The 15,835-nt window shown below is 41.2% G+C and overlaps 1 protein-coding gene across 4 annotated transcripts in view; it reads left to right on the top strand.

The window, feature by feature from the left end:
• mgat3b (beta-1,4-mannosyl-glycoprotein 4-beta-N-acetylglucosaminyltransferase b) overlaps positions 1-15,835 on the top strand; it is a 72,096-nt gene that overhangs the window by 45,181 nt on the left and 11,080 nt on the right. For 2 of the 4 annotated variants that reach the window (XM_034884546.1, XM_034884538.1), the window contains exon 2: positions 12,261-12,418. The exons of the other annotated variants lie outside the window; for them this stretch is intronic. In XM_034884546.1, coding sequence (XP_034740437.1) covers positions 12,345-12,418 — 74 coding nt within the window. In that variant the 5' untranslated portion in view covers positions 12,261-12,344. The remainder of the gene's footprint in view (positions 1-12,260; positions 12,419-15,835) is intronic. 4 annotated transcript variants of the gene reach the window in all.

Genomic DNA, 15,835 nt, shown 5'->3' with positions numbered 1-15,835 from the left:
CACACACACACACACACACACACACACACACACACACACACACAAACACACACACACACATAGCTTCTGGCTCTTTCTTTATTCAGCACTTCCACTGCGTCCCTCCCCCACATCTTTTTCTATTGCTTTCTCTCTCTCCCTCCTTCGTGGTCTAACTCTCATCTTTACAGCCACACGTCCTCCTGATGCACCAGCGCGCACACTCGGGCTTCCCCTTTAAGAGTCTACTTTCTCCCCCTTTTTCTCCCTCTAGCTGTTTCTTTTTTTGATCTTTGCCCTCTACATGTCTAGTCACTGTCTCTTCACCCTCTTCTCTGCCTCTGATCACGCTCTCTCCTCGAGTGCCTCCAGACGACCTGTAATCAAAATCAGTTGCCGACGCCAAGCAAGCTGCGTTCAGGTGTAAAGTCTGACTCGTGACCGCCCTCTGTTCGTCGGTGTGGAACTGAGGATCGGCAGCTGCTGCTCAACACATTACCGGCATCAAAATGCCTATTTTCCTTGTTGCATGACAGACGGGAGTGTTAAATGGAGCAACCGCTGCAAGAATTGAATGCATGGTTGTTGATTTCCTCACTGTGGGGTGCTTTAAACCAGCAGGGCCACTTATCAGCATTTAGTATCCTGTTTTGCATCACGCAGCAACAATACTGGACTCAATGGCGCCATTCTATGGGTCCATCAAGCCTTATTATATGCATTCAGCAACAACCGCCTGGTCCGTGACCTAATGCAAAGACCATGATGCTTAACTAGAGCCAAACTGGAACTTCTTTTAATGACTTCCATCTTCCTGTTTCCTTAATAACAATGGTAGCCTTACAGACAATTGCAGTGTGTCAGCGTTTATTGGGTGTTGACCTTATTTAGCTAATCCCAGGCCAGGCCTACGTATGTTGTGTGCTCTGGCTCAATTTACAAGTAAGCTATTTTGATTGGAGTGTCAACCATGTGGAATGGACTGGTGTTTTGACCCTGCCGGTTGACCAGATCGTTAGCCGGCTGGTTGATTTTGTGAGATGTCACGCAGACTGCTTTCAATCAAGAGGTTGTAGCGGATGAAAGGTGGCAGCATAAAACAGAATGAAGGCAGGTGCACTCCTTACAAAGGCTGGTTCGCACAGTGGTGTGTGTTCCCATGGGGTAACAAACACACACAGACAATCGGTATTAAACCCACTTTGGTCTGCTGCCATCTCATTTTCTCCCACACAGATAGATGCTGTGAAGTCTCTATGTTCAGTAGGTAGTGCTCATACCCACACAGATCCACTGGAGAGACCACTGTCACTCCACTAACTCCCCTATAGTCACAAACAAACACACACACACACACACACACAAACAAGCAAAACTAATGACTTCAATACTTCAGGCACAAACAGAAGCGGTAGTCCTTGCAGCAAACAATTCTCAGTTCAACATGCACCCGAGAGGAAGAGGAGGACGGGAAGGTGTGAGAGAAGTGGGAAAAAAAAAAACAGACAGAATTGGTGTTTTCATCTCGTCTTGACAATAATGACACACCTGGGGAAGCGTCGCAACAAGGAGAGCGTCTTTGTTTACTGTCAAGACGATCTGCAGAGCCTTGTCATTACTTCTTGTGTCATGCAAACGCTGGCGTGAGGCAGCCATGCAATCACAATGGAGAGCGCTAATGAGCTAACAGCAGACCAGACCTAGCCTTTTAGCTTCGGATATAGTAGAAGTGAGTGGGCGTGGCAAAAAAAAACAAAAAAACAGGAGGATGAATCACTGCAGTGAAGATTGCTTTTTAAGAGAGCTGTGTTCATTAGTGGAGCTGCACAGTGATGTACGACATTGCAGAGGTTTGTAGGAAATTGGAGAGATGGAAGTTAAAGCCTTTGTAGTGGAGGGAAGTTTTCCCATAGGCCCCAGATGTATAATTGGCTTACCTTTTTAATTTGGTGTTCTGGCAACAAGACGGGAGACTGTGGCGGCTGAACCAAGATCAGTGGGGCTGAAGGGTGTCCTATTCGCTTTACAGCACAGAGAATATTCTGGAGAGGAAAAGGAAGGAAACTGAACTCAGATCAGGGTCGGAAGGAAGCTGAGAAGATGGTGCTATATAAGCATATGTGTAGGAATTTCATTGTATGGAGCAACTCAAGACAATAGTACTTTGATTCTTTAGTGAGGCTCAGACGCCGACGCTTATTATCACTGAAAAATGACATTTCAATAGTTGGCTTTCAATCACAGCCGGCTTCATAAGATATGTAACATGTCTTATGTAAGACATGTATCGTTAGCAGACATGGCTGTACAAGTGAGTTATGGGATATGTTGAATAATGTTTCTCTTCATTTGAAATTCTTAACATAGGAACTGAGCCATATTTTCATGTCATGAAACGATTGACAGGTCTCTCTTTTGACAAGATTCACTTTTAGATTGACTATTTTAAGCCTTCCTCTCTTTGAAACCATTGAGCAGAAAACTTAATTTTTGACCTTTGAATTAGTAGTTTGACTAAACAATTTGAACACAAGGCTCTCAACTGCATCTCACAGTCTTCCCAGGCAGATGGAGTTTTCTCAGTTAGAGGTTGAGGTTATTGAAGTACTACAAGTTATTGTTGTTAAATGTTTGTTTTAATATATGTTGGGTATGTGCAAATAACATATCAGCACATGCTTATATATTTTAGCTTCTTTAAACCACTTCTGTTAAAAATGTAACTAGTCAAATATTACAGATAAGGCATTTGAAGTAACAGGACGGATTCACAGTTGTTTTTTTATGATGGACTACTATAGGAAATACAACTGCACACAATTCTCTAGTTGCTACTGAGGCCAACGGACAATCACATAGTTATATAAATGAATTAAAATATCTGCAAGATGCAAGATTTTGAGATTTTTATATTTAGTGGCTGTACAGCCCTGCTAGATTGAGATCTTGCCCAGAAATTAAAGTCCTAAAAGAGGGTTTAACAGTTTAACTGAATGATCTCAACCCCACTCATTTGCTTGTTTTCCTGCTTTCAGCCATATGACAGTCTTCGGTTACATTGACATTGCTACGTTTTGGTATTCAAGCGGAGTTTTGAGCCAAAAGCAAGCACCGGGCAAACAAGTGTTTGTAGCCCCAGTGAAAGAACTAATCTTTGTTTAATCTAACTCTCCCAAACCGCACATCTCATCAACATTTTCTCACACTGGGTGTGAGCGTGCTGGGGTAAACAGGCGGGAGCATTTATACTCCGACTGTAGCTGGTAATTGCAATGTTAACATTAGTAGCTCAGTCTCAGAAAACGAGACGTGATGACCGATAAGGTGTTGCCAAACCTCTCCGTTTGTGGCCGCTGAGAAACACAACCCAGCATGTTTCCAAAAACCAAAACGGGGTCAGGAGTGGTTTTAAATTCCTCCGGTTTAGGGGCTCTGAAACGCCAGAACAGTGGGAATGTGAGGTATAAACTTAGTTTTCAAACTGTAGCAATGTTAATGTACCCTTCATCAACAGATTGACTTTGCTTCATTTGTCATGGAACTTCTCACTCATTTTGACTCAAAAGTTTAGCTTGAGTAACTAAGCGGACCTTTAGTTAGGTTTGTTTTACAAACTTAATCAATGCACCGAATCCTGCACCGAACAGATGGATCCACCAACCGAGATCAATAACATCACCCAGACAACAAAACTGCCTGTAGCACAATTAGTAGCCCGGTTATTAGTGCTGTCAAAAAAATATAACGGGCTTAATAATAAATCATAGCAATAACCTGAGAGCTTTTTAAACACATGAACGTTCAGTCAATAGAAGTGAAACCATGGCAGTCTACAGGAACATGACATGACATTTAAATTGAAGTAAATTGACTGAGGAGGAGAAAGAGGAGGACAGTGTGCCATTATGGTAAAAGCCACCTTTTCTAAAGGGAGGCACTGGAAAAACAAAGGAAATGGAACAGTTCAGCTGAGGGAGGATTAGGAACTGGACATGTCTCCACGGCGTCTGTATATTTTGGGTGTCAGAATGTTTTTAAAAGAGAAAGTGGCAATGAAAGGAAGCAAGGAAGTGAAGAAAGAATGGCTGAATAAGGCTCGATAGAGGAAAGGAGAGAGTCAAGCTGAGCGAGGCTGTATTGTCCCAGAGGGACAATGACTGTGCAGCTTTTACAGTTACAAACAAAAAATATACGAGTTCATAAAACCAAAACACAGAACATTACTACTACTGCTGAAATACTACGTGTTCTTCAGTTCCTGATATGATTCTACTCTATATACTGTATAGTCATTATTTTACCACTACTGCTGCTAGTATTCACATATTTACTAGTAAAGATAAGAATATGTTGTGCTTGGTGTGGTTGCAATGTATCTTAATGGGAGGAGTTTATTGCTGTTAAAAGCCCAGTCCAACTTTTTTACATTTCAAAGTTTGTTAACTACTCATGGCTAGTAGTGAAACACTTGTACAATGTCTAATGTGGCTATGGAGCATCAGATCTGAGAAAATTACCTTGAATGACTTTACTCAGCATGTTCTCATGAAGCATTTGTTCGATTTAATTATTCCCTACAGAGAATAACCTGTGACAAGAACACTTTTTACAACGTATACATCAGCAACAGTGTGACAAACGTCTTGCCAAATTAAAACAGCAGCAACCCCGTCCTATATCCTGCTTCCCTTAGAGAAGGAAATGACGTGTTTTGCAAAACGCGTCTAATTTTAGACAGACAAGTTGGAGCCTCTTCTTGACCGTGGACTTGCTTTGATAAATGTAACACTGGAGAAATGTCTCCTTCAGACTCCATGGCATTCTCCTTGGAGAAAGAATGCAGAGACTCCTTCAGGGATGACACACAGGGAAGGGATTTTAAAAGACATACTACCTGGAATGCATTGTGAATAATTATATGAATAATAATACATGCCTATTATAGAAGGATATATGAAATCATGCTTAAATGTCATTTTCCCATTACACACCGTTTTATTTTGTCGCTGTATGCGCCACATTGACGGACAATGTAGAAGAACGCGGCTGGCCGCGTATAGATGTGGTCTGGGGAGTATGGGTGGACGTTAAAAAACACAGGACCTTCAAGCCAGGGATCGGAGAGTTAGCTTCTAAAGAAACTAAAGAGTTTTACGCAGGAAATGTGTGTTCCTTAGGGGGTTTTAATCCGAACCACACTTTTTTTCCTAACCTTACTAGTCGTTTTGGTGCCTGATCTAAACTTTCGTTGCAGCAAAATGCTCATATTTTGTGCATTAAATTTAACTGTGATTTTGAAATCCCGGTTTAAAGTCACCCATTTTGGCTAAAAACATCTACTAATAACTAGAATCTGCCGCTCGGCGCCATGGAGCTTGCGTCACGTGACCAGCCGGTTGTCTCCTAATTTTGTAGGATATCACTCCTTTGGGTGTCATACGATATCATACGGACCCGTTCATGACATTGCGTCAGGTTGACCTTTTGATTTAAAGCCCAGTATAAACGAGGGGCAAAGAGCTTTAAAAATCCAAGCAAAAGCAAGGCAACAAGAGTCTTCACAAAAGATGCTTTGGAGTTTCTTTACGGGATTCCCAGGTTTTTGGAGATTGACCCATGCTAAGCACTAAAAGCTTGAATATCTCGGCCTGAGCAGTGTTTTTTAAACGTGTTTTATTTTATGAGTCCACCAATTTTATGGAACCGCAAAAATAAATCTCTTGAGTACCTCTTAACACAAATGTTGTTTTTACTGTGCTTATTTATTTTAATAGGGACCCCAGGAAGAGTAGATGTTGCTGAGAATGAACTAACTTGGATCCAAATAAACAATAAGCAATCAAGTAGGCAACAGTTACAGTCCCCAGAGTGCACTGTAACTGTTAAAATGGTCCTGTAATTATAGCACACCTAGTCGACCACGTGATGCCCTTTCCAAAAGATGCCAGAATAAAGTCATGTGTGTTGTTCACTTTCAGTAAAAATCCATTCAGTGGTGCTTGGGACAGAATGATGGATACATGGATAAAAAGATAATTGGCAAGAATCAAAGCTTAGTCATCATGGCAAGGCAAGTTACTTACCTAATTATATAACATACACTAGTGCTTTATATAACACACATTAAATATTTAAAATCAGAAATGCAACTCACTGTAAGATGCTTCAAACAAATGGACAGATGATGAAAACAGAAGAAAAGCAGATAAGCCTGATAATGATGACTCTTCTAAGTTTAACGTACAATGGAGAATATATTCATTTTGAACCTGGTTTTACAGCTGGCCTCAGTCCTGTTGTCACCCCTGTGAACACATTCTTTATCTTCATTCAGTGAAATACGCTGAGCTGCTGCTCACAGCTGCTCGGCCTCTGGAGAGGTGGGGTAGATGGGAATTGATAGATGGGGAGAGGCAGTGTAATGTACCATGGAACACTTGTCTCTACCTTGAGAGCAGAGAGCAAACTGGGGCTCGGGAGGCAGAGAAAGACCTCACGGGCCGCTACAGAGCTGAATTATAGATGAGCACGGAGGAATGGAGGCACTCCGCCGGCTTTTCCTATCCGCCCACCTCAATCTGTGCTCTCTCGCGCACACAAAATCACACGTACTGCACCTAAACAATATTCCGCACATGCACCAAGTCTCTCAGAGGCAGCTCACATTCACACTGCAGCTCCAGCCCTCCGCTTCCCGATTATGTACACCCTTAGTCTATATCTTTGACGTTCCACTTCCGAGATTGCTCCGTTGTCGCCAGAAAATCCGCCGGACTTCACTCCTTTAGGTCGGATATGTGTTGCCTTGGATTTCCTTTGTTTTGGCATTTTTAACTACGGTTGATTTATGTGGACCATGGTTAATCTTTTTCAGATCTCTGCAGGGTAAATCCAGACAGCTAGGTAGACTATCTGTCCAATCTAAGTTTTCTGTTGCACTACTAAAACAACTTATAAACGTACACATGTTCCACCAAAACAAGTTCCTTCTGCTTTGCTATTCTCAGGTGCTCAGCACCGCCCAAGACGATTGTGATTGGTTTAAAGAAATAACAATAAACCAGAGCACGTTTTCTTCCCATCCCCGAATCTGGAGTAGCCAGACCCTCCGCACACTTTGGACGAAGGTCTGGCAAAGCGAGACTATGTACACCTTAACCATGGCTCTATATTCACATACACACACACACACACACACACACACACACACACACTTTTTGAGGCCTCACCGTGGCTGCATTATTGAAACCCACTTAGCATGCTGTCTTTCTCGTGACATCTGCCTCACCAAACGAGTGACCCGTAAGTCCAGAGAAGAAGAACTAGATTCCCTGAGTCTGCTGCTAAAAAGACAAGAGAAGAATAAAGGCTGCTCTGACATTCTGCAGTTAGAGCAAGACAAGAGAGGAAGAGCTGGTCTCTGGTGCAGCAGCTGAAACAAAAGAGAGGAAAAAGACTTTTGCTGGAGGAATAAGACAAGAAGAGCTAGTAGTTGTAGATAATTCTATTCAGGTTTTGAATCCTTAAAAGCAACAAAATGCCAAAATAAAGTATTCTCAAAAAGGACAAAACTCATACTAAAATCACAATGCAATTAATAATGAATTTACAGAAAAGAGGATCCAAAGTAAAAACGTCAAGTTCTGTGATGTCCCCAGGCCCAGAAAGACAGGATAAAGAATTATTTTATAAATCACAATCTCCTTAATATTTTTTTTACTTCATGTCATTTACACACATACACACAAACACACACACACAGGCCCGAAATACATGCACACACACGCTGGACCCAAAGACATGCAGTTGGAAGAGAGAAGTTAGGAAAGTGACTGCCCATGATCAGGCAGTCGGGGGTTGTTCCCTATGAAACATTGATTGAAAAGCAACAGGTCAAAGCATCCCATAGCGTACATATAAAAAGAAAAGTATCACAATTTAATAGGTCCAATGTTGCTTCAAAACTGGAGCTGGAGTTGCTGGTCGACATCTTTCATTGGCCTGAATGGACAGCCATGTTTGAATACCTTATCCAGCACTAAACAAATCCACGGGAGCCCATGTCGCCGATTCCAAAAAGTAAATTCCTAAAACATAACTGTTTGCAAAGTCGAGGCCTGTCACGATAACAAATTTTGCTAGACGATAAAGTGTCTCAGAAATGATTGCGATAAACGGTAATATCGTCGCGGAAGCTCAGTCTCTGTTAACAAAAAATGTACTTGAATAAGAACCAAACACAATCAAAAACAGTAAATAAAATGGATGTAAATCAAATTGCACTTAAAGAAATATTAAACATTAGGCTCCGACATCAAGCGTGCCAAAGAGATGAAGCATATGGCCTCACCAAGCCATATGCAAAAAAGCTTTTTAAAAATAATTTCTCCAGCATAAATCTATGTCCAAATAAAGTGACAGTGACAAAAATATAGTACCAGTGGTACTATATAAAATAATTCCACAAGATGAACAGCAGCATGAAGCTAGTTTTTTTTTGCTTGATTCCTAAGTAATTAAGGATACGGAACTCATCAAAAACCTTTCAGCCGTGCTACGGTTACATCATAGTGTGTAAAAAAGGGGGAAATGTAAATTATGAAATGCAAGAATTTGTTTAGAGATAGTGGGAGATAGGTACTAGTGACTGCTTGGGTTAAGTATTATCTTCTCACAACCTTTCCACCAAAACATGATTGTTTGCTAATCGAAGAACTGCATATAAGACCGTCACTGTGGTTGAGCAGGCATTAAAAGCAGGAACAAGAGGAGAAACTGGAGTCATTGCTGGATGGTGAAGGATTTGCTTTTATACTCTGAAAATGGCAGGATCCGCCTAATAAAACTTTATGGCTGAAGGGTTTCCTTCTGAAAGTCATCCATGTTGGTAAGAAGATAACTTGCTCAAGATTTAAAAAAGACAGAAAAATCTCATATTCAGTTTTAACTTTATGCCAGTGCTTGTTTGTAAAAGATTTGTCTCATAAAAGATGTCAAAAATAATGACAAATGTCATACATGTATTATTTTGAAAGGACCTAAAGATATTGATTTCAAAGCTGTGGTCGGCATATATATTTTTTTTGGCGTTGTTGGGCAAAAGAAAAAAGGAGAGAAGACTTTACTTCATAAATTGCCATTAGTTTATTTTCTGTCCACTTTCCTTATCAACTCCATTTGATAGAAATGCGACTTTTCAGCTCATAGTTGTGGTCTGGTTGCAATACCTACACACGATGAACATATACTGACGTGCTTCCACAATAGCACTCATCTGCCTCAACTCGACACCTTGTATACTGTGGGTTTACCATTACAGAGCTTGCTTTTCTGTTTCTGACCCTGAGCGTGTAAAGGGATATGAGATAACAGGCCCTGGATGTGAATGTATATGCACCTTTTGTGCCCATGTCATCCCATGTCTCATCCCTTATGCCACCAGATACTTCTGACACTCTTCTATTGTCTTTTTTGACAGCAAAACCCATTACGATAATGGATTTGTATTTCAAATGTCCCCATGGTCATGGCATGCTCTGTTCCCTGTAAACTAAAAGTGGCAAAGTAAAGTAAAACTGTGGAAGAGGAAGGAGAGTGTGTGGCTCTTTTTGAGTTGGAGTTGTCTTGTTGAGACCTTTGATTGATGTTGATTGTGCCATACTTACCAACTGTGTGCTTTGTTTTGTTTCGATATCTCCCCTGGGTGCTTGTTAGGTGAGGTCAGCAGACTGGTCAGAGGCTGTGGGTGGTGCTGAATAAACCCAGGACACTTTGTAGTTCAGCTGAGATCATATCTAACCCTTTCCACAGGGGGAAAGGGTTTGTGAGTGCTGAAAGAGGGAAAAGGGGGATTTAGCTTCACATGGAGCCTCGTCTCACTCACAAACACACACACTGAGCAGAGCTTTTCGGCCTACAGTTCCAATAAAACAAAGGCCTTAAAGCACTTTGGAGAGGGATTGTATCATTTATCATTCCACCTATGAAATATTTTAGCTGACATGGCAAGAAATATTAAAGCCACAAACCACCAAGTGTGAGAATGTGTGTGTTGAGTGTCTCTACGTCTGTGTGCGTGCAAACATTGTGGAATTGTACACTTTTTCTCTATCCAGGGCTGAATATTGAATCTCAGTCCTGTTTGTGTACTGACACAGTTATGTTTGTGTAACAGGGTCTGGTTAGTGTGTTTGATTTCACCTGCCATATATCTAGCAGAGTAGGTCTAGAGCGAGTTTATGAGAGAAATGCCTGAGGAAAGTTGTGCAACTCTGCACAAATGTAGCAAGTACATAGGAACATGCCCTCAGTATAAATGTGTTGTACTCCAAAGCTTTAAAAATGAATAAAAGGCACTTTATAATGCTAAACTGGTTATATAATGGAAAAAGTTCACTTGGCAAACACGCTATACGCTACAGCTGATGTGCTGATGACCTGTTTTTTACTAGTGTGCTAAGTGTGGGCCGATCATGGCGAGATAACTGCATGATTCCTCCTGTTCAGACAATAGATGGCGGCACGGAAATAGACACAGGTTTCCTCACCCTCATTCTTCCACCCAACACACCACAGCGTTAAAAGTCTGCTTAACTGGCTGGTTTCAATGGTGACTGGTGGTGCTCGCTTAAATCAAGTTACATGTATACACTGTACATATTGTATATTGAAAACTATATAGTACCGAAACATGGCGTCAAATGTACTTAATCTTTATTTTATGTGGCTTTTTTATATAAAATGTAATGATAGAGAGGCTCTGAAAAAAGGAGTGTTTGTGTTGTCTGTTGTCTGTTTTTACCAATTAGGGCTAAAGATATAATGTATTTTAAATTATTTTTACCCAGATTTTATCCCCAAAAGTTTCCTGAGGAATGAGGAGGCATTGCTTGTAAATTATGTCCTTATTTGATATTGACAGCTCAAAACATGCACTAAGTTTCAGACAGAGATTACAAGAAGATAAAGTACTGTATGTACAATTTTACTCTTTAAAAAAAAAAGAGGTAAATGCACCATGTGGTCTGTGGCCATGACAACAGACAGATCCCCCTTTGTCTGCCAGCCCCAGATTCAGTTCAATGTAAAAATGGTTCAACAGGTCAGCACACACACACACACACACACACACACACACACACAAACACACACAGTCAGACGGATGAAATTAGGAGCAGTTAACTGGGATAACTCCTGCCTGCACGTATTCTCTCTCTTGTGGTTGTTGTTTATCACTCTGATTGGCCTCCGTGTCTCCAAACCAAATGTTTTGGCTGCATTCGCCAACAAGCATTCTGGGCTTTTCTGAACTCTCCAGGGTTGCATGTGCTGTCCCAAAATGTCCAACAGCGGCAGAGTCAAGGGTGGAGAAAGAAAGAAAGAAAGAAAGAGGGGGGAGTTTTGTGTAGGAGAAGAGGAGGGGTGTGAAAACTCCAAGTAAGATCATGCTGATAAGATGACTAAAAGTGTTGTAGGGGAGAGCAGCTTTGCTCTCTGCCTCATCTGATATCAGACTGTCTTTAAATTAAAACTTGCAGTTGTATAAACACAGGAACTCAAGTTGGCCTGAAATAAAATGGACAAACAAGTACTTTTTGAACATTTCCTCTTCCCTCAATTCAATGCATTCCAGACCTGAACACATTCCAGTTGACACTGGTGCCAGATTTTTTAACAGACTAGTTTGTCCCAAAGAACTTTTTACAGCACAAAGGAATTTTGATTAACATAAATGCAGAAAAGATAAAAAGAAAAAAGTTTGTGTGTTTCCTGATCTCCTTGCTGTGCCTTTGTGTCAAGAAAAGCGGTTCAACTTTTCTCTAAGTGTGGTACTGAGATCAGGACCTGTCAAAACCACAGTTAGTTAGAGTTCTGTACAAATACACATAACATGAATAAAATAAGAGAATTATTTAGAACACATTTAATTATAATGCATTAATCATTTCAGTAATTCGGAACAACAACAAAAAAAAAGCATAATGCAAAGTTGCAAGTTCACTTTTAAGCCAAGTGGGACACAGGGAGGTCTCTTCACAGCTGCTAATGTGGCGGACAGCTAAAATGTAATGCACATGTGCACAAGAAAAAGTAAAACAAATGTGCAGTTCAACTTATACAAAAAGGTATTTGCAAAGAATGCAATGGTCACATAACTAAGAAACCTTTGGCAGTTAAGCCATTTTCCAGACATCTCACTCACAACTGGTTTTACCGCATTGTCTTTTTAAACAACCAATGAAATTTTACATTAAAACTCCACCCTGTGCATTATCTGACAGGCAGCCTCGCAGGGGAGAGGAAGGTTGCCACAATAGACCGGAAACGACTGGTGACATGAGCACATTGGAATAATTTCTTCAATCATGTCCGGGCTTAGACGTGCCCGGGCCAGCAGTCCACAGCAAGCACCCACACAATGTCTGCGGTTATTGTGTTTGTAAGTTTTTTTCATGTATATGGATTGGTGACGGGGTGTGTGGATTGGTGATGGGCAAAATGTTGTGGTAATGTTTCCCTTTCTATGATTTTTCTTTTATATTCGCAAAGAAACTCACGTACACTGTCATATAAAGTTTAATAGAAGGCAACGTTTTGGTACCAAACCATCTCCGGCCAAATCAACTTGCCCTGCTCGTGCCCCTCCGACGCACCTGTTTCACATTGTAGATGTGCAAAGTGTTTTTTATATGTATACACATTTTAAGTAGTGACTGAAAATGTTCTAGTAGTAGAGACAGTAAGAAAACAGCAACTGGATGTTCCAGGCGTGTTCAGAATGCAAATCGTCTGAACGTACAGCACCTGTGACCACCATTCATGAAATGTCTTTAAGTTTTAACCAGTTCCATCAATCAACAGATGCCTTTTTTGTTTGGGATACATTTTGGTTGGATGTCCCTCACCTTCCGCTGTCTTTGTGTTGTGAATTTAATCTCCGGTGGATTTATGAGGGCTGTGGTTAACTGCTCCTCAGATCCCTGCAGGGTAAATCCAGACAGCTAGCTAGACTACCTGTCCAGTCTGAGTTTCTGTCCAACAACTTTTGAACGTGTTCCACCAAAACAAGTTCCTTCCAGATGCCATTTATAAGGCACTGTTGCTAAATCCTGTGCTTAGCGGCGCCACAGCCGATTGTGATTGGTTAAAAAAATGCCATTAAATATTTTTCCGTTTCTTTATTATAGCACGTATGGCTTTTTTTTCATTTGATCATAATAACTAATAAAATAAGACACATTCTGTACTTTTTTCTATTCTTTTTGTCAGTATCAGTAAATATGATCCAGGCATTTAATTCAATTTCAGCTCAATTCAGTTTTATTTATAGTATCAAATCGTAACAAGAGTTCACTCTTCTCAAGACACTTGACAGATGGAGTAGGTCTAGACCACACTCTATAATTCACAAAGACCAAACAATTTCCCCAAGAGCAAGCATTTGGTGCAACAATGGCAAGAAAAACCTTCCTTTTGGGAAGAAAGCTCAGACACGGCCAATCTGCCGCTGCTGGTTGGGACACGGGGACAGACACAGATATACAGATATAGAGAATTAGGTTTCACAATAATTTTAGCAGTTGGTATGATGAACGGTGGTAATTATAGTAATAATAAAGATAATGGGACTATGACTAGAAATAATATTTGTAGCAGTTAAGTTTGTAGCAGGGTGCTGCAGGCGTAGGCTATAGGGCATATCAGTGTGTTTACATATGGAGGTTCCCATGTCCCGTGTTCCCCTGCAACCCTGCCAAGATCTCTCACTACACCTTTAGCACCCCATGTAAAATGTTCTATATCTGGCACTGCTACATAACACTAGCACCCACTTTCCGAATTAGCATTTATGGGTGCTTTTGGGAGATTTCTCTCTGTGACATTCAGCATCTCTGGACATGCATGAGTGAAATGAATGAAAATGAATGAAATTAAAAGATATTTGGTGAAGAAGAACTAAAAAGAAAAAGAAAAAAAATTGGTTCCATCTCTGTCACCGGTTGCTTTCAATTTCTCTGTGTATTGTGGGAGAAAAAGCGATGAGTCTTTTATTCACCCCTCACTTCCTCCTTTTTTGTCTTTTATGGCGAGCTGTGTGGGAGGCGTGAAGGAGGGAGTGAAGGGGAATTGAGGATGACAGGTAATAGTGTGGAATTGAAAGCGTTGCGGAGGATGTGGCAGTGGGAGATGAGGTGGCGCAGTGCTTCAGTAATACACCAAACACCACCAGCCTCCACATCATCTCCTCCTTTCCTCTTCTTTTCCCCCTTTACTCCCATCGTCTCCTTTCTCTACACCCCTCGCTGTCTCTCTTGTATGATTGTGCTCATATCAACCAAGGTAGGCTATTATGAATGCTTCGTTTGTATTTTGAAAAAAGGCAGTACAGCTTCTCAGTGAGGAGGCGAAGTAAAAAGTTCTTGTTTACTGAAGACATGGAGAGCTTGGGACAGATCTAAATCCCACCACATGACCTAATAAGAGCATCAGCATTACAAATAACAATGTGGGGACTTTTATGGCCTTAAATTGACCTGATGGCTTGAAGACAGGACGGAGGGGGGGGCAGTCGACCACACTGCTACTGCTGATGATTTGGCGCACACTCTACTGGGAGGGCCATACAGGGGGCCCCAATAACCAATAATTAAAGATAAGTTATGTCCGTGGTGGAGGAAGTGACATTTGTTTTAGTCATAGTTTTAGACATAAGCTTACCAAACCTTTGATGTGAAATATGAATTAATGTGATACACTTTGAAACAATCTGACAGCTGCCAATCAGGCTGTGCTGTGATTGGCTGTGCAGATCAGCAGAGAGACAAATGATGACTTATTAAGGACTCAACTTTCTAATGTTCAGTGTAGTTTATTTTGAACATGTTAAAGAATCATGACTTGAGTCTTGACTTGGGGCTAACGTGAACTAACCTGACTTAGAACATCCAAAGCAATGACTTCGTCCCGCCTCGGATAATTTGTTTTCAGGTTGTGGACCTGGAGCTTAGACACAGCTTGAGATTCATGTGCAGACTGGCGTGATTACACTCTTTGGGCGCTGGATGGGAAAGCCACAACTGCGTTGATCTTAAACTAGCAAAGACACTTGCATCGGGTTTTGCACTGCGCCGGGTTAAAGATAGGGCCCTTAAATCTTTTTGAGATGCCGTCATGTTTTTTTTACAATGTTCTGGTAATGCAGCACATGAATGTCGAGCATTTCATTCTCGCAGAGGACTCTTTCTTCTCTGCCTAATATTTTGATTTTCTGGGCTGCCTCATTCCTTCCTCTCCTCCCTTCACTGTGTCCTCCCCCATCTTCAACCAGAACTCCCTCCCCCCCAGCCCTTCTACAGTGTCCTCTTCGCTCTGTGCCTTTCCTCTCATATCCTGTAGTGGAGACCCTTGGGGGCTCTGTGCGGAACAAGCTACTTCAGACTCATGATTGCTAGGAGGTCACTTGTATAGTTGTCTTTCTTTTCTTTCCCCCTACCTCAGTGGGGGGTTCTTCTTCTCCCCTGCACATTGTATGCTTAATGGGATCACATGTCCAACATTTTTTTGAAGCTGAATTAAAGTGGACGACTAAATCTTGCTGTGTAAGCATTGAGTTTCCCCGTTCTTTGACCTTACTGCCTGAGCGAAACTAAAAAAGGAAATCCCACTCAAAGCCAAAACGTCCAGACGCTTTGAGTCTACGTCATGGCTCTATTTAAATCCATTTTTCATTGTGACAGAGAGAAAAAAGTAGAAGAAATGGTCTAGGCAGATGGTAGGAACAGGACTAGATTAGGATTATCTGTAATTGGTCTGTGTCACGTTGTAATTCTGAACAGTATAATCATCATCATCATTT

The sequence above is a fragment of the Etheostoma cragini genome, chromosome 2 (genome assembly GCF_013103735.1).
Source record: "Etheostoma cragini isolate CJK2018 chromosome 2, CSU_Ecrag_1.0, whole genome shotgun sequence".
NCBI classification, from domain to species: Eukaryota; Metazoa; Chordata; class Actinopteri; order Perciformes; family Percidae; genus Etheostoma; species Etheostoma cragini.
The sequence above is the reverse complement of the archived record's forward strand: the minus strand, read 5'-3'. Positions and strand labels throughout refer to the sequence as shown.